We start from the raw sequence: 23,950 nt of genomic DNA on the forward strand, positions 1-23,950 counted from the left end.
GAGGCTAATTTGCATATTCCAGGTGCCTTCTGGGAGAAGCGAAGTCTCCCTAAGCTAGAAGATCGTTGGGTACAGCCGGGACCAGCTGCTTCGAAAGCATCACCAAACCAGGGATTCAAGCTTCAGGAGGCTAATTTGCATATTCCAGGTGCCTTCTGGGAGAAGCGAAGTCTCCCTAAGCTAGAAGATCGTTGGGTACAGCCGGGACCAGCTGCTTCGAAAGCATCACCAAACCACGCGCCTTACGGCGCGCGAATATTTGCCTGTAGGACATTATTGCAAGAGAGCTTGGCTAAGTAGATTACACAAGAAGGAAAACACACAGCAAGTCAGCAGGATCTAGGAGCAACATGGCAGATGTGACAACCTACATGGTGAGCTGCAGCATGTGCTACATGTTCACAGATCGACCAGAAGAAGAATCCAATTTCACCTGTCAGAAGTGTGGACTAGTGGCCCTTTTAGAAGAAAAGGTGCGGGGTCTGGAAGAAAGAATAGCAACTTTGAAACTCATCAAAGAGAATGAAGACTTTCTAGACAGAACAGAAGCATCTCTACTGGTCACAGAAGGTGCAAAAAGTGTCAGAGAACCTCCAAAAGCAGATGAGTGGAAGCATGTGACCAAAAGAAGCAAGAAGACCATGGAGAAATCACCAACCACACAACTGAAGAACCGATGTCAAATCTTTGTAGAGGATGAAGATGGCACACCTAAGAATGAAGCAATACCAGCAAGCAAAAAAGAAAAGGGCACACAGCAACAAGTGACAGCAAAAAGTACAGCCAAGAAGCAACGAAGAGTGGTGGTGGTGGGAGACTCACTACTGAGAGGCACAGAAGCAGCCATCTGCAGACCGGACATAACTGCAAGAGAAGTATGCTGCCTTCCAGGTGCGATGATCAAGGATGTGACCGATAGGATACCAAAGCTCTTCAGCTCCAAGGACGTCCACCCATTTCTTCTGATACATGTTGGCACCAATGACACGGCAAGGAAGGACCTACCGACAATCTGCAATGACTTTGAAGAGTTGGGGAAGAAAGTAAAGGAACTGGATGCACAGGTAGTTTTTTCTTCTATCCTTCCAGTAGATGGGCATGGCACCAGGAGATGGAACAGGATCCTTGATGCAAACAACTGGCTAAGACGATGGTGCAGACAACAAGGATTCGGATTCCTGGACCACGGTGTGAATTACTTGTACGATGGACTCCTCGCCAGAGACGGACTACACCTCAACAAACCTGGGAAACACACATTCGCCAGAAGACTCGCTACACTCATCAGGAGGGCGTTAAACTAGAAGAAGAGGGGACGGGAAGAAAAACATTAGACTCGAACAAAGACGACCCAGGAAAACATACTCAGAAGGGAGGTAAGAACATTTCTAAAACAATCCACAGTGAGGAGATTGGAACAAAACAAAATCCTCTAAACTGCATGCTCGCAAACGCCAGAAGCCTGACAAACAAGATGGAAGAACTAGAAGCAGAAATATCTACAGGTAACTTTGACATAGTGGGAATAACCAAGACATGGTTAGATGAAAGCTATGACTGGGCAGTTAACTTACAGGGTTACAGTCTGTTTAGAAAGGATCGTAAAAATCGGAGAGGAGGAGGGGTTTGTCTCTATGTAAAGTCTTGTCTAAAGTCCACTTTAAGGGAGGATATTAGCGAAGGAAATGAGGATGTCGAGTCCATATGGGTTGAAATTCATGGAAGGAAAAATGGTAACAAAATTCTCATTGGGGTCTGTTACAAACCCCCAAATATAACAGAAACTATGGAAAGTCTACTTCTAAAGCAGATAGATGAAGCTGCAACCCATAATGAGGTCCTGGTTATGGGGGACTTTAACTACCCGGATATTAACTGGGAAACAGAAACCTGTGAAACCCATAAAGGCAACAGGTTTCTGCTAATAACCAAGAAAAATTATCTTTCACAATTGGTGCAGAATCCAACCAGAGGAGCAGCACTTTTAGACCTAATACTATCTAATAGACCTGACAGAATAACAAATCTGCAGGTGGTTGGGCATCTAGGAAATAGCGACCACAATATTGTACAGTTTCACCTGTCTTTCACTAGGGGGACTTGTCAGGGAGTCACAAAAACACTGAACTTTAGGAAGGCAAAGTTTGACCAGCTTAGAGATGCCCTTAATCTGGTAGACTGGGACAATATCCTCAGAAATAAGAATACAGATAATAAATGGGAAATGTTTAAGAACATCCTAAATAGGCAGTGTAAGCGGTTTATACCTTGTGGGAATAAAAGGACTAGAAATAGGAAAAACCCAATGTGGCTAAACAAAGAAGTAAGACAGGCAATTAACAGTAAAAAGAAAGCATTTGCACTACTAAAGCAGGATGGCACCATTGAAGCTCTAAAAAACTATAGGGAGAAAAATACTTTATCTAAAAAACTAATTAAAGCTGCCGAAAAGGAAACAGAGAAGCACATTGCTAAGGAGAGTAAAACTAATCCCAAACTGTTCTTCAACTATATCAATAGTAAAAGAATAAAAACTGAAAATGTAGGCCCCTTAAAAAATAGTGAGGAAAGAATGGTTGTAGATGACGAGGAAAAAGCTAACATATTAAACACCTTCTTCTCCACGGTATTCACGGTGGAAAATGAAATGCTAGGTGAAATCCCAAGAAACAATGAAAACCCTATATTAAGAGTCACCAATCTAACCCAAGAAGAGGTGCGAAACCGGCTAAATAAGATTAAAATAGATAAATCTCCAGGTCCGGATGGCATACACCCACGAGTACTAAGAGAACTAAGTAATGTAATAGATAAACCATTATTTCTTATTTTTAGTGACTCTATAGCGACAGGGTCTGTTCCGCAGGACTGGCGCATAGCAAATGTGGTGCCAATATTCAAAAAGGGCTCTAAAAGTGAACCTGGAAATTATAGGCCAGTAAGTCTAACCTCTATTGTTGGTAAAATATTTGAAGGGTTTCTGAGGGATGTTATTCTGGATTATCTCAATGAGAATAACTGTTTAACTCCATATCAGCATGGGTTTATGAGAAATCGCTCCTGTCAAACCAATCTAATCAGTTTCTATGAAGAGGTAAGCTATAGACTGGACCACGGTGAGTCATTGGACGTGGTATATCTCGATTTTTCCAAAGCGTTTGATACCGTGCCGCACAAGAGGTTGGTACACAAAATGAGAATGCTTGGTCTGGGGGAAAATGTTTGTAAATGGGTTAGTAACTGGCTTAGTGATAGAAAGCAGAGGGTGGTTATAAATGGTATAGTCTCTAACTGGGTCGCTGTGACCAGTGGGGTACCGCAGGGGTCAGTATTGGGACCTGTTCTCTTCAACATATTCATTAATGATCTGGTAGAAGGTTTACACAGTAAAATATCGATATTTGCAGATGATACAAAACTATGTAAAGCAGTTAATACAAGAGAAGATAGTATTCTGCTACAGATGGATCTGGATAAGTTGGAAACTTGGGCTGAAAGGTGGCAGATGAGGTTTAACAATGATAAATGTAAGGTTATACACATGGGAAGAGGGAATCAATATCACCATTACACACTGAACGGGAAACCACTGGGTAAATCTGACAGGGAGAAGGACTTGGGGATCCTAGTTAATGATAAACTTACCTGGAGCAGCCAGTGCCAGGCAGCAGCTGCCAAGGCAAACAGGATCATGGGGTGCATTAAAAGAGGTCTGGATACACATGATGAGAGCATTATACTGCCTCTGTACAAATCCCTAGTTAGACCGCACATGGAGTACTGTGTCCAGTTTTGGGCACCGGTGCTCAGGAAGGATATAATGGAACTAGAGAGAGTACAAAGGAGGGCAACAAAATTAATAAAGGGGATGGGAGAACTACAATACCCAGATAGATTAGCGAAATTAGGATTATTTAGTCTAGAAAAAAGACGACTGAGGGGCGATCTAATAACCATGTATAAGTATATAAGGGGACAATACAAATATCTCGCTGAGGATCTGTTTATACCAAGGAAGGTGACGGGCACAAGGGGGCATTCTTTGCGTCTGGAGGAGAGAAGGTTTTTCCACCAACATAGAAGAGGATTCTTTACTGTTAGGGCAGTGAGAATCTGGAATTGCTTGCCTGAGGAGGTGGTGATGGCGAACTCAGTCGAGGGGTTCAAGAGAGGCCTGGATGTCTTCCTGGAGCAGAACAATATTGTATCATACAATTATTAGGTTCTGTAGAAGGACGTAGATCTGGGGATTTATTATGATGGAATATAGGCTGAACTGGATGGACAAATGTCTTTTTTCGGCCTTACTAACTATGTTACTATGTTACTATGTATTGTTGTGGGAAGCGCCACTGCTTAAGCCTTTTGTGTATAGGTGTATATATTAGAAAACATTGTTGAATGAACCAGTAGTGCATGATGTTCAACTGTTTGTTCATTCTGCCTCCCAAATATCGAATAAAAAGAAACCAATCAATACTATGTAGGTGAAAATAATACCAATTCTCATCTCACAAAAAACAAGTCCCCACTCAGGTCCATCATCTGTCAATGGAAAAACAGAGGTTCCCACACTATTAGTGGCTCATAGGCTGTTGTAAAGCAACAGAGTTTCTATAAACCAATCCAGCAAAATACGCTCTCACTTCTGAGTCTTGCAGTGTGATCAAACAACATTTAGGATCCCTGTATTTAGCAATATTATATAGTGAGAAGAAACCACTTAATTTGCGGTGTGTGTCTCCTAGAGTACAATCTGGGCACAATGTGCTGGGTAATAAAATGGCAAATGTGTAATTTTCACTCTCAAACATCCACTGCGTGTGAATTTCCGGAAAGTGGCTGGGGAGTAACAATATTAATTCCTGTTGCACACGTGGTACCCCTCTTTTAATGACAGAAAAAAACACAATGATCCCAGAAATAACTTGAATCTGACAAAAGTAATCAAAAATCTATAAATGAACAAATGAAAGTCACCCATTGCCTTTCAACCATGCTTCCGCAGAAAATTTTAAAAAATAAAACTTCTGAAATAGGCCTGGACAGAAATGATGGTACCCTTAACTTAACCACTTCGTGACCGTCAACAGTCGATAAACGTCGGCACTAGCAGGGCTTTGTGCAGCGCCGACGTTTGTCTACAGTCGGCGGTTTTGTGCTCATCGGGACCCCCACGTACCTTATAACAAAGGGATTCCGGCGCACAACACTTACTGTGACCCCGACCTCATCGAGACCTGATTGGTTCAGGTCCTGATGACGTCAGCGTCACACCAGCCAATGAGACAAATCACTAGGAAAGTTTGTTGTAGCAACGAACTTTCCCAGGCGATCTGCCTCATAAAAACGCTGTTTCTCCTCAGATCTCCTGTCAGTGAGAGATTAGAGGAGAAACAGTGTTACAAGTGCTGCTGGCAACAACTGTCTCAGTCAGCGATCTTGTTATAAAGTAAAACAAAAAAGATTAGGGTTAGTGCTATAGTTAGGGTTAGTGTTGGGGCTAAAGTTAGGGTTACTGTTAGGCTACAGTTAGGGCTGCTGTTAGGCTAAAGTTAGGGTTGCTGTTAGGATAAAGTTAGGGTTGCTGTTAGGCTAAAGTTAGGGTTATTGTTAGGCTAAAGTTAGGGTTGCTGTTAGGATAAAGTTAGGGTTATTATTAGGCTAAAGTTAGGGTTATTGTTAGGCTAAAGTTAGGGTTAGGCTAAAGAATTTTCTCAATTGTCTCCCCAATAATTTGGCCACGTCAGTCACGTCTGAGTTTTCTATTTCCAGAAAAAAAAAATGGCTCGTCAGTATTATAGTGCAGAGGAGACTTATGCACTTTTATTTTCTGACAGTGAAGAAAGTGCAGTGTCAAATGGCAATGTGGATTTCAAGGGCTTTAGTAGCAGCGACAGTGATAGCTCAGAAATGAGCAGTGATTCTGGTCCATCCTCACACACAAGGGCCAGTACAACAAGAAGGACAAATAGTGCTTCTGGAGAAATGTCTCCAACTCAGGGAACAATGCCCAGTACTAGCGCTGTCCCTAGTGCTCATGAATTGGTGAACACCAATGTACAAGGGGCTTTGCCTCTTGATGTAGCATTTCCCAGATGGGAGGCTTCGGATTCAGCTACTCCAGTCAACCCAAATTTTAATGCTATTCCTGATATAAATGTGGAGGTGGAAAATTTTGGACAGTTAATTTTTTACATTTGTTTCTTACAGATAGCTTGCTAGAGAATATTGTCCTACAAGCAAATTTATACACGTCCCCATTATTCAGCCAGAATCCACGATCCTATTATGCTAGGTCAAATTTATGGACACCAACTAATGTCCAAGAAATAATTTTTTTTTTAGGACTTACATTCGCTATGGGGCTTGTTAAAAAAACGAGCATTCGGCCCTATTGGTCCAACTGCCCTGTTCAAGCCACCTATAGATTTACTGCTGTTCTTCCTAGGACCCGTTAAGAAATGCTCATGAGATTTTGTCATTTTAACGACAATAGTCAAATGAGTGGCAGAGATGCCCCAGAACATGACAAACTATTCAAAATTAGACCCATCATCAAAAACTTGACAGAAAAGTTCTTTAAAGCTCTACACCCCAACAAAAACAACATTTCCATTGATGAGTCCCTTGTAAAATTCAAAGTAAGACTGCACCTCAAGCAATTTATTCCTTCTAAGAGGGCAAGATTCGGAATAAAGCTCTATAAAATGTGCAAGAGTTCAACCGGATACACATCAGCTTTTTGCATTTATGAGGGGAAAGATAGTCAACTAAACCCACCAGTATGCCCTACTTATCTGGGGACATCTTTAGCAAAATGGCTACAATCTTTATGTTGACAAGTACTACACCAGCATACCCCCATTTAAAAGTCTGGTTGAACATAACATAGAGGCTTGTGGGACCATTCGCAAAAACCATCAGGGGTTTCCACAATCATTGGTCAACAAAAAGTTCTGAAAGGGGCAGTCAGGGGGGCTTTACGCAATGGAGAGCTGCTTGCCCCTAAGTACAAGGATAACACAGATATTTTTATCCTGAGCTCGATCCACACAGATGCCACGAGGGCCACTGCAGACCAACAGGGATCCACTACTCCAAAACCTGTGTCTGCCATTGACAACAACAAATATATGGGGGGTGTGGACCTTGCAGATCAGGTTCTACAGCCATACCAGTTATCAAGAAAATCATACACCTGGTATAAAAAGTTAGTCATTTATTTGTTTCAGGTGGCCACATATAATTATTTTGTGTCATACAAAAAAGGCGGAAATGCAGACTTTCCTTGATTATCAGGAAAAGGTAATTGAAAATCTTGTTTTTGAAAATTTTGTCCCCGCCAATCCTTTAGAATCTGAAGATGTCAGAAGACTCATTGAGCGGCATTTTATTGCACTCCTTCCAGCAACTGAAACAAGAAAGATTCCCCAGAGATGTCTCCAAATGCGACATGGCAACCGCTAATTATTCCAGCATATTCTACATTCAAAAAGTCTTAACTCAAGATGTGATATGCACCAGTCTAATATAATGTCTAAAGCACGGTGTGACTAATAATAAAAAATAACTTTTAATAAATATACACTAAAAAGTTGGTATGACCAACTATGTACGAACATAGAAGACTCAACAAGGAAAAAATTCCCAAAATAAGGGAATAACACAATAAACCAATCCCCGAGAACTATTGATTCACATGCATGTGTCAGTCTCTAAAGGGAAAGAAGCCGGAGCACAAAATACACTCCTTGTAGGGGGAGTACATGAAAGCATACATATATCACATATCTGATGCATATGTTGCAGATCACATGTTACCTGTCACATGAAGATGCAGTAGGTGCGATCAGAAAAAATTTAATAATTGGAACGGGCTCACCTCATATTTTCTTATTATTGTGGGTGAGACCTTTCGTAAATCCAGCATCCGGAAGGGTGGGCTTACAGTTCCGGCCGCACTTCTTACCCATCCACGCTGTTTCGACAGATATGTAAAACCCCAGAAGACAGAAACATATTTCCCATGTTAATTCACTCATCAGGGGAAAGATAAGGCTGCATCCCTCCAGCTCCGTGGGGGATCCACAGCATAGGGGTATACCGGCAATCGCTGCGCCTCAGCGTTGCGCTTGCTTAAATAACCCGCACGGAATTACCTAGGCTGGGTGATGTGACGTCAGTGCAATGCGTCCCGTGTGGAACGCACATCCTGGACCGCACGCGTCACTTCCGGCGGCGCGTGCTCGTCAGGTTGCTAAGGTAGCGCGCTGTCCACTCATATTGCAACCCTTAGGGTTGTATTATGTTCCGCCTCCCCGCATGATTTCCGGCGGCGTGTATTAGTCAGGGTTGCTATAGTAGCGTGCTTAATCTGTATCTTAATGCAAACCATGGGGCTATGTGTGTCACCAATGGTGCCCCGCCCCTGTCCAGTTGTCATAACAGCATGACGCCCGACCGTAACCTCAAGTCCAGGCGTACATGCTGCATGCCACTTTCTGGAGTCTTGGAATCGCGCCGCATCTGCCTCCTGTAAGTTCAGATGCAGCGCTCAAAACAAAACGGTATTAACCCCTCCATGGTTGTAAGACACGCTAAGCCACGTTACACCATTTGTACAGGGTAAAAAATCAAAATCATGTCACCGATCCTATTATAACCTTAAAGCGCAGAAGGGAGGATCGCAATCATGGACACATGCTGGTTATCTCCAGCAAACTGGGAAGAGACCGCAGTCAGGGGTCAGTGAGGTAATAGGCCCATACACTACTTTAATCGATTGATTAATAACATAAATGTAATAAGTAAAAAAGGAATTTTTGTTATGAATACTTATACATGGATGGATGGCATCGGAGAAACGCCGGGGGATTAAGGGAGAGGTGCACCTTGAAAAAACATAGGTAGAGAGATAGGGTTGTGTATATCCCCCGTATCCCTAAACGACTCCTACCCGTACCTGCCTGGCAATGGAGGTTGGCACCCTAGGATAGTAAGAACGCAAGAATGGCGCCCCCATTCGACGACGGCTGTCCCTGCTAGTGATCCTATTAAACCCTAATGTGAGAAAAAGGGGATGAAGGAAGAAAAGTATCCCTATCATGTTTATTTGTATTCGCTTTACAGGAAACAGCTGTATGTAAGAATTTCATTCAGGCCTTCCGGTGTTTGTGTTCGTAAACGGAAGATCCATCTTGTCTCGCATTGTAATAGCATCTGGTCCCAGTTTCCTCCCCTCTTCGGTGCACCAATCCTGTCAATCCTCATGAACCTAAGTCCTCGACTATCCCCATTGTGTTCAACGTTGATACAGTGGGGCAAAAAAGTATTTAGTCAGTCAGCAATAGTGCAAGTTCCACCACTTAAAAAGATGAGAGGCGTCTGTAATTTACATCATAGGTAGACCTCAACTATGGGAGACAAACTGAGAAAAAAAAATCCAGAAAATCACATTGTCTGTTTTTTTAACATTTTATTTGCATATTATGTTGGAAAATAAGTATTTGGTCAGAAACAAAATTTCATCTCAATACTTTGTAATATATCCTTTGTTGGCAATGACAGAGGTCAAACGTTTTCTGTAAGTCTTCACAAGGTTGCCACACACTGTTGTTGGTATGTTGGCCCATTCCTCCATGCAGATCTCCTCTAGAGCAGTGATGTTTTTGGCTTTTCGCTTGGCAACACGGACTTTCAACTCCCTCCAAAGGTTTTCTATAGGGTTGAGATCTGGAGACTGGCTAGGCCACTCCAGGACCTTGAAATGCTTCTTACGAAGCCACTCCTTCGTTGCCCTGGCGGTGTGCTTTGGATCATTGTCATGTTGAAAGACCCAGCCACGTTTCATCTTCAATGCCCTTGCTGATGGAAGGAGGTTTGCACTCAAAATCTCACGATACATGGCCCCATTCATTCTTTCATGTACCCGGATCAGTCATCCTGGCCCCTTTGCAGAGAAACAGCCCCAAAGCATGATGTTTCCACCACCATGCTTTACAGTAGGTATGGTGTTTGATGGATGCAACTCAGTATTCTTTTTCCTCCAAACACGACAAGTTGTGTTTCTACCAAACACTTCCAGTTTGGTTTCATCAGACCATAGGACATTCTCCCAAAACTCCTCTGGATTATCCAAATGCTCTCTAGCAAACTTCAGACGGGCCCGGACATGTACTGGCTTAAGCAGTGGGACACGTCTGGCACTGCAGGATCTGAGTCCATGGTGGCGTAGTGTGTTACTTATGGTAGGCCTTGTTACATTGGTCCCAGCTCTCTGCAGTTCATTCACTAGGTCCCCCCGCGTGGTTCTCGGATTTTTGCTCACCGTTCTTGTGATCATTCTGACCCCACGGGGTGGGATTTTGCGTGGAGCCCCAGATCGAGGGAGATTATCAGTGGTCTTGTATGTCTTCCATTTTCTAATTATTGCTCCCACTGTTGATTTCTTCACTCCAAGCTGGTTGGCTATTGCAGATTCAGTCTTCCCAGCCTGGTGCAGGGCTACAATTTTGTTTCTGGTGTCCTTTTACAGCTCTTTGGTCTTCACCATAGTGGAGTTTGGAGTCAGACTGTTTGAGGGTGTGCACAGGTGTCTTTTTATACTGATAACAAGTTTAAACAGGTGCCATTACTACAGGTAATGAGTGGAGGAAAGAGGAGACTCTTAAAGAAGAAGTTACAGGTCTGTGAGAGCCAGAAATCTTGATTGTTTGTTTCTGACCAAATACTTATTTTCCACCATAATATGCAAATAAAATGTTAAAAAAACAGACAATGTGATTTTCTGGATTTTTTTTTCTCAGTTTGTCTCCCATAGTTGAGGTCTACCTATGATGTAAATTGCAGACGCCTCTCATCTTTTTAAGTGGTGGAACTTGCACTATTGCTCACTGACTAAATACTTTTTTGCCCCACTGTATGTCTAGCCAGGGGTGTGTCTCTATTCAGAGCAATATCTCTCAGATGTTCCCCTACACGTCTCCTGAATTCACGTATTGTCTTGCCAATATATTCTAGGCCACATACACAAACTGCTCTGTAAATTACTCCCCTGGACCTACAATTGATGAAGTGGTAGATTTCATATTCTTTCCCGGTCACTCTACTCCGGAATCTTGATCCTACTGTGAGTGCCGGACATGCTATACACCCACTACATTTATGGCAACCCTTGGGTGGATTAGGGAGCCATGTATCCTTCACTGGTGGGGAGTAGTGACTGTGTACAAGTCTGTCTCCAACAGATCTACCTTTTTTAAAAGTAATTTGGGGGGAATCCCCCACCATCTCTCCAATGTCCCCATCCATGTTCAAAACGGACCATTGTTATAAGTAGTGATGAATCTGCAAATCGGCATTTCCTCTCTCTTTGGAGCTGGCACCAAAAGACCATCCCTATTGACTTCCTTCACCTCATTATATGCCCTCCTCAGGATACCATTAGGATAACCCCTGGCCAGAAACCGTGTTTGTAAGTCATCTGCCTGTCTCTTAAATTCCTCATCAGAGGAGCAGTTGCGTCTTGCTCTAAGGTATTGGCCTTTAGGAATCCCCCTCTTCAGGGGTACCGGGTGGTGACTGTCCCACCTGAGGAGGGCATTAGTTGAGGTAGGCTTTCTGTAGGTCCTCGTATCCAGATGTCCATCTGGTCTTTTTTGGATGCAAAGATCTAGAAAAGATAATTCTTCTCTATGATACTCAAAAGTGAAGGAAAGTCCCAATTGGTTGTTATTCAATTTTGCCACAAAGTTAGTCAGAGTTTCACTGTCCCCGTTCCAAATTAACAGAACGTCATCTATATAACGGGACCAAAAGGCTATATTAGCCTGTTCCTCTGCAAAGGGGTCCCAAAAGACCTCAGTTTCCTCCCACCAGCCCAGGAGCAAGTTCGCGTAAGCGGGCGCACAGGAATTACCCATCGCGGTGCCCCTGAGCTGCTGGTAGGTGGAGCCATTGAATAGAAAAAAAATTTTTGTTAGGCAAAATTCCAACAAGTCCAGAATGAATCTATTGTGTCCAAAAAATTGTTGACCCCTACTTCTGATGAAGTACTCTACTGCTCTCAAGCCGTCCCTGTGTCTTATGGACGAGTAGAGTGCCTCTATATCAATGCTGCAGAGGAGGGACTCTGGTTCAAGAGTCAATCCCTCTATTTTTCTCAATAGGTCCATTGAGTCCCTAGTATATGAATTCAATGATGTGACATACGTTTTAAGGACCTCGTCTAGGTAGATTCCAACATGATGGCAGAGACTATTGATTCCTGAGACTATGGGTCTCCCCCTAAGAGGGACCTTTGGAAGGCAATAGAAAGTTGCCATTACTGGGTACTGGGGAAATAGGTACTCAAATTCATTTTTATCAATCAAATCGTTATTCAATCCTCCATCTAGAATCATTTTAAGCTGTTTTTTGTAAATAACGGTGGGATTGGAGGAGAGCTTTTCATAGTTTTCTGGGTCCCTAAGGATCTTTTCACACATACCCACATAATCCTCATGGTTCATGACCACAGTATTTCCCCCTTTATCCGAGGGTTTAATTACGATCTTTGGGTCCTTCTCTATGCCCTTTAAAGTTTCCATTTCATTTTTAGAAAGATTGTAATTACCCCTCGTTGGCTCCTTTTCTAGATCTTCCAAGTCCCTGGTCACCAGCTCCTCAAAGATGTCAATTGCCGATCGGTCACCCTGTATTGGAGGCAATTTTTTGCTCTTACTTTTAAGTTTAGTAAATGGGCCTTTCCCCGTATTTTCTGGAATAGAATCTGCCAAATTATACAGGAATCTGACATCTGCTAATAAAGTATCCGGTATGTCCATATCTCTACACGTCCTCTTATCCTCTCTTATGAAAAACTTTTTCCACCTCAGTTTTCTTGTGAAAAGGTGCAAGTCCTTCACACACTCAAAAGTCTGGAAATTGGAAGTAGGTATGAAATTTAAACCTTTGTTCAAAACCCCAACTTCCAAATCATTAAGATTCCTAGTAGAGAGGTTAATCACTTGTGGGGCTGGGGGTTGGGTTAATTCCCGTTGGGATTGGACCGGTTCCTCAGGAATTAATCTCGGTCTAAAAAACGAGCCCCCCCCGGTCTATCATTGGACCGTCCTCTTTGATTACCCCTGCCCCTGTGTTTGCCTTTCGTATTTCGGGGACGTGTATCCGAGTCAGATAAATCAGTGTCTGTGGAAGATATGTCAGTTTCAAATGTCCTAACTGGTTGTCTGTTTGGTGGGAGTTGATATGCCTTGTTATCCTTAAACTCTTGCAAGTCTCTCACAAAGTTCCGGTGCTTCCTCTCTTTTAGGTGGAACTGGTATCTTTCCACGGAATTTTGTAGAACTGTCTCCTTGGAGGCAAAGTCTGGTTCAGCAGAGAACTTTTTAGTAATATTTATTTGTTCTCTGAGACTTTCATTCAGATTTATTAACGTTTTTTTCTCTTCCTCCAGGAGAAGGTTCATGAACCTCAGGGAACTCGCAGTGGCTTCCCTCTCCCACTGTTCACTCAAACTCGAGTTTTTATATCTGAAGCCAGGTTGGAGTGTGATTCTCAAATGGCGGGGAACTATACCCGCCTTAATATAATTCTCAAGGCTTTGTACCTCCCACCAACTACAGATTTGGTTCTTGTAAATTTTGGTCAGTTCTTTGAAGGCATTATTATATGTTGGTGTATGGGAAATATGTTTCTGTCTTCTGGGGTTTTACATATCTGTCGAAACAGCGTGGATGGGTAAGAAGTGCGGCCGGAACTGTAGGCCCACCCTTCCGGATGCTGGATTTATGAAAGGTCTCACCCACAATAATAAGAAAATATGAGGTGAGCCCGTTCCAATTATTAAATTTTTTCTGATCGCACCTACTGCATCTTCATGTGACAGGTGGAGACAGGTAACATGTGATCTGCAACATATGCATCAGATATGTGATATATGTATGCTTTCATGTACTCCCCCTACAAGGAGTGTATTTTGTGCTCCGGCTTCTTTCCCTTTAGAGACTGACACATGCATGTGAATCAATAGTTCTCGGGGATTGGTTTATTGTGTTATTCCCTTATTTTGGGAATTTTTTCCTTGTTGAGTCTTCTATGTTCGTACATAGTTGGTCATACCAACTTTTTAGTGTATATTTATTAAAAGTTATTTTTTATTATTAGTCACACCGTACATTCAAAAAGTCAAATGGTGCACATTCCCTTCCAAGCCCTGCCGTGCACCTAAACAGTAGATTTCCCCACATGTGTGGTATCGGCATGCTCAGGAGAAATGGAAAAACAAAATGTGTAGTCCATTTTCTCCTGTTACCCTTGAAAAGTAAAAAAAAATAGGTCTAAAGGAAAATTTTTGTGAAAGAAAAGTAAATGTTTATTTTTTCCTTCCACTTTCCATTCATTCCTGTGAAGCACCTGAAGGGTTAATAAACTTCATGAATGTGGTTTTGCGCACCTTGAGGGGTGCAGTTTTTAGAAGGGTATCACCTTTGGGTATTTTCTGTCATATTGACCCCCCAAACTCACTTCAAATGTGAGGTGCTCCCTAAAAAAATGGTTTTGTAAATTTTGTTGTAAAAATGAGAAATCGCTGGTCAACTTTTAACCCTTATACTTTCCTAACAAAAAAAATTTGTTTCCAAAATTGTGCTGATGTAAAGTAGACATTTGGAAAATGTTATTTATTAACTATTTTGTGCGATATGACTCTCTGATTTAAAAGCATAAAAATTTAAATTTTTAAAATGGCAAAATTTTCAAAATTTTCACCATATTTCCATTTTTTTTACAAATAAACACAAGTTATATCAAAGAAATTTTACCCCTATCATAAAGTACAATATGTCACAAGAAAGCTATGTCAGTATCACCAGGATTCGTGAAGCGTTTTAGTTATGACCTCAAAAAGTGACACTGTTCAGAACTGAAAAAATTGGCCCGGTCACGTAGGCAAAAACAGGATCTGGCGCGAAAGGGGTAATATTTTGCTGCACAACTTTTTGAGGCAATCACTGCAATCAAACGATTCCTGTAACTGTCAATGAGACTTCTGCACCTCTCGATAGGTATTTTGGCGCACTCCTCAAGAGCAAACTGCACCAGTTGTCTCATGTCTGAAGGTTGCCTTTTCCAGACGGCATGTTTCAGCTCTTTCCAAAGATGCTCAATTTTATTATTATTATTATACATTTTTATAGCGCCATTTATTCCATGGCACTTTACACGTGAAAAGGGGCAAATATAAACAAATACAATTAAGGCTGGTTTCATATTTGCGTTTTTTGCCGCTGCGTTTTAGCGCAAAAAAACGCATGCTTTTTTTTCCCTATACTTAACATTAAAAACGCATGCGTTTTTTTGCATGCGTTTGCCGCATTTTGACGACGCATGCGTCGTTTCTATGCATTTCTGCAACATATAGTAATTTCTAGCAGCGTTTTTTTGCCGCAAAAAACACATGTGTTTTTTTGCCGCAAAAAAACGTATTGCTGTCATTTGTAAACGCATGCATTTTTAAGCTTGGGTTAGGGTTAGGAGCCCTTAGGGTTTGGGTTAGGGTTTGGGTTAGGATCCCTAGGGTTTGGGTTAGGATCCCTTAGGGTTAGGGTACCTTAGGGTTAGGGTACCTTAGGGTTAGGGTTAGGATCCCTTAGGGTTTGGGTTAGGGTTAGGATCCCTTAGAGTTTGGGTTAGGGTTTGGGTTAGGATCCCTTAAGGGTTGGGTTAGGATCCCTTAGGGTTTGGGTTAGGGTTAAGGTTAGGGTTAGGATCCCTAGGGTTACTAGGGATCCTAACCCTAACCCTAGCTATTTCTGTTTATAGTGGGTTTTCTTGTGGATTTTGATGATTGGCAGCTGTCGCACACTTCTCATCATGCGTTTCAGAAATGCAAACGCAGGAAAAAACGCATGTAAACGCGTCAAAACACTGCGTTTGTATTAAAACATGCAAAAACGTATGCGTCTAAAAAACGCAGCCTTTAAACGCGTTTAAACGAGTTTTTTCACCAAATGCGTTTGCGTTTAAAACGCTGCATTTTTAAACGCAAATGTGAAACCAGCCTAAACATGAGAAAAAAACAAGGCATACAGGTACATAAGGAGGAAAGACCCTGCCTGTGACGGCTGACAGTCTGCAGGGGATGGGTGATGATACACTAGGAAAGGGTAGAGCTGGTTGTGTGGGAGTTCAGTAGGTTGAGGATCACTGCAAGCTGTAGGCTTGTCAATAGGATTTAGGTCAGGGCTCATAGAAGGCCACTTCAGAATACTCCAATGTTTACCTCTTAGCCATTCTTGGGTGCTTTTAGCTGTGTGTTTTGGGTCATTATCCTGTTGCAAGACCTATGACCTGAGCCTGAGACCAAGCTTTCTGACACTGGGCAGCATATTTCTCTCTAGAATCCCTTGATAGTTTTGAGATTCCATTGTACCCTGCACAGATTCTAGACACCCTGTGCCAGGTGCAGCAAAGCAGCCACAGAACATAACAAAGCCTCCTCCATGTTTCACAGTAGGGACATTGTTCTTTTCTTGATTTGCTTCATTTTCCCATCTGTGAACATAGAGCTGATGTGCTTTGTCAAAAACTTTTATTTTTGTCTCATCTGCCAATAGGACACTCTCTCAGAAGCTTTGTGGCTTGTCAACATGTAGTTTGGCAAATTCCAGTCTGGCTTTTTTATGACTTTTTTTTCAACAATGGTGTCCTCCTTGGTCATCTCCCATGAAGTCCACTTTGGTTTATACAACGACAGATCGTGCGATCTGACACTGATGTTCCTTGAGCTTGAAGTTCACCTTTAATCTGTTTAGAAGTTTTCCTAGGCTCTTTTGTCACAATTTGCATTATCCGTCTCTTTGATTTGCCATCAATTTTCCTCCTGCGGCCAAGTCCAGGGAGGTTGGCTACAGACCCGTGGATCTTACATTTCTGAATAATATGCGCAACTGTAGTCACAGGAACATCAAGCTGCTTGGAGATGGTCTTATAACTTTTACCTTTAACTGGTTTGTCTACAATTTTCTTTCTAATCTCCTGAGACAACTCTTTCCTTCGCTTCCTCTGGTCCATGTTGAGTGTGATATACATGATGTCACCAAACAGCAAAGTGAGTATCTGTAGCCCTCTATACAGGCCATTCACTGATTCCAAGATTGTAGACACCTGTGATGCTAGTTAGTGGGAACACTGTGATTTAACGCGTCCCTTTTGTCACATTATTTTCAGGGGTACCATCATTTCTGTCCACGCCTATTTCATGAGTTTTATTTTTTTTTTTTAAATTCTGCGGAAGCATGATTGAAAAGCAATGTCTGACTTTCATTTGATAATTTTCATAGATCTTTTATTTCTTATTACTTTTGTCAGATTCAAATTGTTTCTGTCACCATCGTGTGTTTTTCTGTCATTAAACGAGTGGTACCAACAATTTTGACCACATATGTATAGATTATAACCCTCAGTGAATTAATTTATAAAATGGAATCACTTTGTGGGGATTTCGACTATTCTGGTTTTCTGCCATTTCATTATATTAGGGCTTCTGCATATGGTGTGTCCAATCTCCTCTGGGATCTGTTCCTGCTGTCCAGCTGGAGTAATCTGTTCCCTACTTCAGCCAATTGTAAAGTACCACACCCTACTAAAGCTCAAAGCACATGGCCGGAATTTGCCAGAAACAGCGTTGTTCTCCTCTGGTTCAGTCCTCTGTGCTCAGCTTGCGGCTTGTGTATCTGTTTACTGTTGTGTCTGAGGCCCGATTACTGACTACTCTTGTGTCTTCTGATTCTGTATTCTGTCCTTCTGGTTCTGACCCAGCTACCTGACTATTTTACTTGCCATCTACCCCACTGCACTTTAATGATCGGGACCATGTGGTTTCCCCAGCGCTGATTCCTGAAGTCGGCAGGGACATTTTTCTGCCTCCTGCCTCCCAGTGCAATCCCACTCGCTGCTGCCCCCTCCCTACGTTACATCCCTACCATAAGACACACCCACACTTTCCTCTCAAATTTGGAGGAAAAAAAGTGCGTCTTATGGTCAGAAAAATACGGTAATACCACAGAATAGCAGGTAACCCCATGGTCCAAGCCTAGGGGTCCCAGTGTAAGTCCAGATCCATGTAATGGTGTTAAAGGGAGATGAGAAAGGCATTCCTTGTGAGATGGAGAAGATAGTGCTAAGCTTAAGCTTAGAAAAAAAATAAAATCCAGCAAAATGACACCGGTGATGGCGGCACCTGAGCAGTAGAATCTATATGTAAGAGATAGATGCTACTGGACAGGCACCACTGGTGTCATTTTGCTGGATGTAATTTTTTTTCTAAGCCTCCCAATAGCCACAATATAGGCATTATCAGCAATAATATCAACACTATTATATGCATTATGTAAAAATGGAGGGCAGGTCAGTGACGGATCAGCAACCTGTCATAAGCCAATACAGATGAATATAATCACAGCACCACATAAAGCCCCGCCCACAGCCCCGCCCCAGAGCACGAGAATCTCATTAACTGAAAACTACAAATACGGATTAAACAACAGTAAACCGGAGTTGCATTCATTCATGGCAGACCATTGGAGCTAATATGAATCCTGAGCAGAAGATTAGAGAAAATAATATTGCTCCCCATTTCAGGAGAGTTTGTGCAGTAATCTGAATTTCTTAGGATCAAAAACATAATGTAATTTATGATGTGGAGTGAATCCATGAAACCAGGGCTCAAGCCAACACATCTCCTGCAGGTGGGAATAAATGTATATTACAGCCATCAGCCACACACAGCTCAGAGATATATCATGGCACAGGTTTGATGTGTTTTATGTAGTTTATCACAATCCTCCTTGAAGTTTTAATACAAATTGAAAAGTCAGGATAAAGGGAAACTGTTGTTATTGTACAGAAATTCACACTTGGCCTCACTGCACATTTAATGTTGTCGATCATAAAAGTGAAGTTTGTCCAGAAAGACTGGACCTGGTCTTGTAGGGACCATATGAGCACATTCAGCAGCACAGAAGGGGGAGAAGGTAGATTCATCCAATAAGATATCAGGATTCTAGGAAGCCAACAGCATCATTACCCTCCGCTTTCTCTTACAGGCCCATCATAATATTTTTCTTCAAGTGATTTTCTATCTTGTCAGCACATTCTATATACTCTGTCATTTGGTTTTATAGTTTATAGATCTGGGCAGGTAACGATCTGCATATTCTAATGTGAAGGAGAGAATGAGTAATGAAATCAATTATTAAACCTTATATAAGTCAGTTCAGATATGGTGTACCAAGATGGCGTCTGTGTGTTCAGACAACACCCTGGAAGGAATCCTTGGAATGCAGAAGCTAAGATACTGGATACCATATATGGAAGTGAAGTTGAAATGGACCTATCATAGACTGACACTGGTTACTCAGAAGATTGTGTGACACCCTTTTCCTGTCTCTTTGTCTTGAGAATAAACTTCAGTTGTGTGCAAGCCTTTGCTGAGAAAGGAATATACATCTAACTCTGTGTTCGGTGTGACTCTTTAAGCATGTACTTGGCCTATATTGGGTCAGGTACAAGCAATCATATAGATTTCACTTTAAGGCAGTGGTCCCCAACCTTTCTGACCTTGAGAGCCACATTCAGCTAAGAGAGAGGGTCGCGAGCCACATTCAGCACTGAGAGAGGGTCGCGAGCCACATCCAGCTCCCGCCCCCTTCAAAAGTAGTGTCAACCAAAGCCCCCATTACAGGTATAATAACCAAAGCTTTGCACATAAATCACTCCAAAGCAGTAAACTGAGATCCCGTGGGTTCCCACAATACCCCCATTCTGTATTCTCCCATCAAGGACTCCAAACACACTGTCACATCCAGCTTTGAGCACCTCCTCTAACAGGTAGTGCCACCTTCTAGTGTACCATACCTAAAACATCTCTAAACCCCTAAGACCAGTAAATGCGCATCCAGATCTGCACTTCTGTGCGGGGCTACTCACAAAATTCACCATTTTGAGATGTTCTCTTCATACCAGTTTGCTAGACATGGAGTTAATGCACCAAGCTGGCAGACAGTCGCGAGCCACAATTCAAGGGACCGCGAGCCACATGTGGCTCCCGAGCTACAGGTTGGGGACCCCTGCTTTAAGGGATAACCCTCACACTAATACCAGGGGTATGTGGATCCTCCAGGTTGTAAGTTCTATAGTTCATTTGAACAGTTTTGGGTGGAAGAGAATGTTGTGGTCTAGAGGCAAAATGGTGATCATAGTAATACGGCCGGACTACACCTCCGATAAAGCAGCCACAGCCGGTGACTGAGAAGAATCTGTGACTTCTCTGCATCTAGTGGTTACTCCTCACCTGGGTAGTCATATGTAGGAATCTCCTCTTTACACCGCTCATCACCCCTCACATATGTCTCTGTAGTATTAATATGGGTCAGATCTTCACCCTAAAAACAAATATTATAAAAGTCACTAAAAGATGGAGAAGTCACATCTAAGATTAGCTCTAATCCTGCCATCTCCACCGTTATCATTACACAAGTATAAAACACCACCCCCGGGTTAGCCCCCCTTATTGAGAATTTGGGTCAGCAAAAATTAACATTAGATCTCCTTTCGTTCCCGAGATATTGGGGGTGTCAGGTGAGGGGTTAGCTATGGGTTAGCCCCCCTACTTTGAAATTTGTCATTTTTTGGATGGATTCTGATAGATATTCATTAGATCCGGTTTGATCAGCAAAAACCGCTGCTCAAACGGATCTAACGAATATCTATCAGAATCCATCCAAAAAATGACAAATTTCAAAGTAGGGGGGCTAACCCTTAGCTAACCCCTCACCTGACACACCCAATATCTCGGGAACGAAAGGAGATCTAACGTTAATTTTTGCTGATCAAACCGGTTCTAACGAATATCTATCAGAATCCATCTAAAAAACAGCAAATTTCAAAGTAGGGGGGCTAACCCGTAGCTAACCCCCCACCTGACACACCCAATATCTCGGGAACGGAATGAGATCTAACGTTAATTTTTGCTGATCAAACCGGATTTAATGAATATCTATCAGAATCCATCCAAAAAACAGCAAATTTCAAAGTAGGGGGGTTAGCTACGGGTTAGCCCCCCTGAAAAAGATCGTAAATATCTCATTTTGTAGGGGAGATCTAACGTTAGTTTTGGTTGATCAAACCGGATCTAACAAAGATCTAACAAATGGAATAATTTTTTACCCAAATTCTCAATAAGGGGGGCTAACTAGGGGGGGGGTGTATAAAACATATAATACTGGTGGATAAAACACAAGTCAGGAGAACTCCTGACACCTTCTCTCCATCTACCTGATGATCCCGAGGAGCATTGGGATCTTCTTGGTTACAGTCCTGTGGAAGAAGAGGACGGGGACATCTCTCTGGTGCTGTCCTCTTACTGGATAGATCTGGAGGAAACACATACAGGGACTGAATTCATTCTTTACATACAGATAATTATAGGCCATGTGTATTTAGTCCTGTCTAATACCTGGTGATGTGAGGGGCTGGGGAACCTCCATTATGACATTCTTGTATAGATCTCTGTGTCCTTCTAAATACTCCCACTCCTCCATGGAGAAATAGACAGCGACATCCTGACACCTTACAGGAACCTGACACATACAATGATACTGTCATCCCCCCGATCCCTTCATAGCGTTACTGTATAATGACCCAGCATTCCCAGCATTGTCACCTCTCCAGTCAGCAGCTCAATCATCTTGTAGGTGAGTTCTAGGATCTTCTGGTCATTGATGTCCTCGTGGATCAAGGGGTGAGGTGGAGGCCCCGTGATTGGACTCAGGTGTCTTCCCCATCCCTCAGACACAGGGTCCTGACAGTGCTCACTAGAGGTCTTCTTCACTACCGTGTAATCCTGGTTATAGAGAGACACATAAATGAATCTCACTACAGACATTTCCAGAGTCCTCACCTCTCCAGTTCTGTCCATCTGTTAATCCCATAGATAAGAATGATGTAACGTGACGTCATCAGAATCTCTCACCTCTCCAGTAAGACGGAAGAGGATCTCTAGGGTGAGGTGTAATATTTTTTCTGCCATCTTTTCTTTGTCCATATCGATCTTTGATGGGTAAATCAGGAATATTTTCTTTTATAGAAGATCTTCACTGAGAGGATGTTGTTTGTAACGCTTCTGTAATATCAAAATTTCCCTCGGGATCAATAAAGTGCATCGTATCTTATCGTCTGAGCCGGCATGACTCTCTTTGTTCATGTCACTCTCATGTTTATTGAGGTAGGTACCATAGTGTTATGGACCACTACTGGTATATTATGTCCAACAGGGCAGAGCCAGGGTTTGAACCCCAGTCTCCCACATTGGTGGCTGTGATTTTACAAAATGCGACACATGTATTGCCGGTTTCTATTATGTCTTTTAGCGAATGTTACTGACTTTTTTCGATCTTAAGAAAAATGCTCATGTTACCAATCATGAATCTGAATGTACCATATTCATGCCGAATTTATGTTTGGCGATCATTTTCCGAACATATTCGCTCATCTCTTATTATGGCCATCACAACCTGCTACACAAAGTAAAAACCCCCATTCAGTAAGGAGGCATTTACAGTCCGCCACAACCCCAGTATAATGGCCCCTCCCAGCCACACATTCAGTATGAGAGTCCCAACAGCTTCTCAATATGATGCCCCCATAATTCCTGATATTTGAAAAAAAAAAACACTACACCGTACTCAGCCAACCTGGTTCCTGAGGTGTGCTGCTCTGGTCTGTGCGGTGTGAGTACTGAGGCTCCATACTACACGTGTGATGTAGTGACATTATTGTGCCTGCAGTGCATGGAGTCTCAGACTCAGAAGCGAAGGCTGAATGGTGGATCAGGAGCTTTTGACTCCCTGATTCACTATTCTATTCAATGGTAACATCATCATGGGAATGAGGATATCGCTGAAATTGGGATGATGGGAAGGAGAGGGTGACCAATACCACACCCCACCGAGCCCTCTCAATTTATGGGCATCATAGCAACCGAGTGGGCTACTGTTTTGGATGATACACTCCTGCCTATCCAACTATCGTATGGTAAATATCTCATGGAACCTGGGTTCATTAGTATTTGCACCAAGAATGAGGCTGTATTTTATTAATTGTCAGAGGTAGTCAGTGAGGTGGATGGTACCATTTTGTGCAGCTTAGTATACTTTTTTTGCAAAAAACGTATCAACTAAATACCCTGTTTTTTCCATCTTTTGACTAGCACTTGTTTATTACTGTGATTTTTTTTTACAACAGAGTATTTTTGACCTCACTGTGCTCTTTTGTGTCTTTAAGTTTCTTGGTGGTGTGTGAACAGGTTCCTACAGACTTGTTCATTGTGCAAGTAGCCCATGTGTTTCTGGTTCTGTAATTGTTCTCTTGTTTCTACAAGACTAGGGAGTCCACCACTCCTTATGGGTCATTTGCATCAAAGCTGTTCCATCCAGCATGTCCACATTAAAATTCCCTCTCTGAAGCCTGCTTTTACAGGTACTATACAGATGATCAGGTTTTAAATACATTAGATAGGGATTATATACATTAGGTAGGACTGCTCTATATGGGTATACCTTGACGATTGGTGGAGCAGCTTAGTATACATTGTTTTGCAAAAAAAGTATCAACTAAATACCCTGTTTTTTCCATCTTTTGACTAGCACTTGCTTATTACTGTGATTTTTTTACAACAGAGTATTTTTGACCTCACTGTGCTCTTTTGTGTCTTCACCAAATTGTGCATGTAGAGGGCAGTATTGTTAGAACATTAGAAAGTGGGGGGATGGCAGTACTGTGGGGACATTATACTGTGTATGAGGGGAATGTCAGTCCTGTGGAAACATTATCCTTTATCTGTGGGAAGCCACTATTGTGGGAACAAAATACTGTGTGTGGTGGGATG

At 42.3% G+C, this 23,950-nt stretch overlaps 1 protein-coding gene across 2 annotated transcripts in view; it reads right to left on the minus strand.

The window, feature by feature from the left end:
* Window positions 1-22,238, minus strand: part of LOC138663204 (oocyte zinc finger protein XlCOF22-like) — a 43,601-nt gene extending 21,363 nt beyond the window's left edge. The window contains exons 1-5 of one of the 2 annotated variants that reach the window (XM_069749364.1): window positions 22,037-22,238; window positions 21,728-21,907; window positions 21,521-21,644; window positions 21,340-21,437; window positions 20,357-20,447 (exon numbers count right to left, since the gene is read on the minus strand). In XM_069749364.1, coding sequence (XP_069605465.1) covers window positions 20,357-20,447; window positions 21,340-21,437; window positions 21,521-21,644; window positions 21,728-21,907; window positions 22,037-22,108 — 565 coding nt within the window. In that variant the 5' untranslated portion in view covers window positions 22,109-22,238. Of the gene's footprint in view, window positions 1-20,356; window positions 20,448-21,339; window positions 21,438-21,520; window positions 21,645-21,727 lie in introns of both variants that reach the window. The other variant, XM_069749363.1, reaches the window with a different exon arrangement.
* Window positions 22,239-23,950: the final 1,712 nt, after the last annotated feature.

The sequence above is a fragment of the Ranitomeya imitator genome, chromosome 2 (genome assembly GCF_032444005.1).
Source record: "Ranitomeya imitator isolate aRanImi1 chromosome 2, aRanImi1.pri, whole genome shotgun sequence".
Lineage (NCBI taxonomy): Eukaryota > Metazoa > Chordata > Amphibia > Anura > Dendrobatidae > Ranitomeya > Ranitomeya imitator.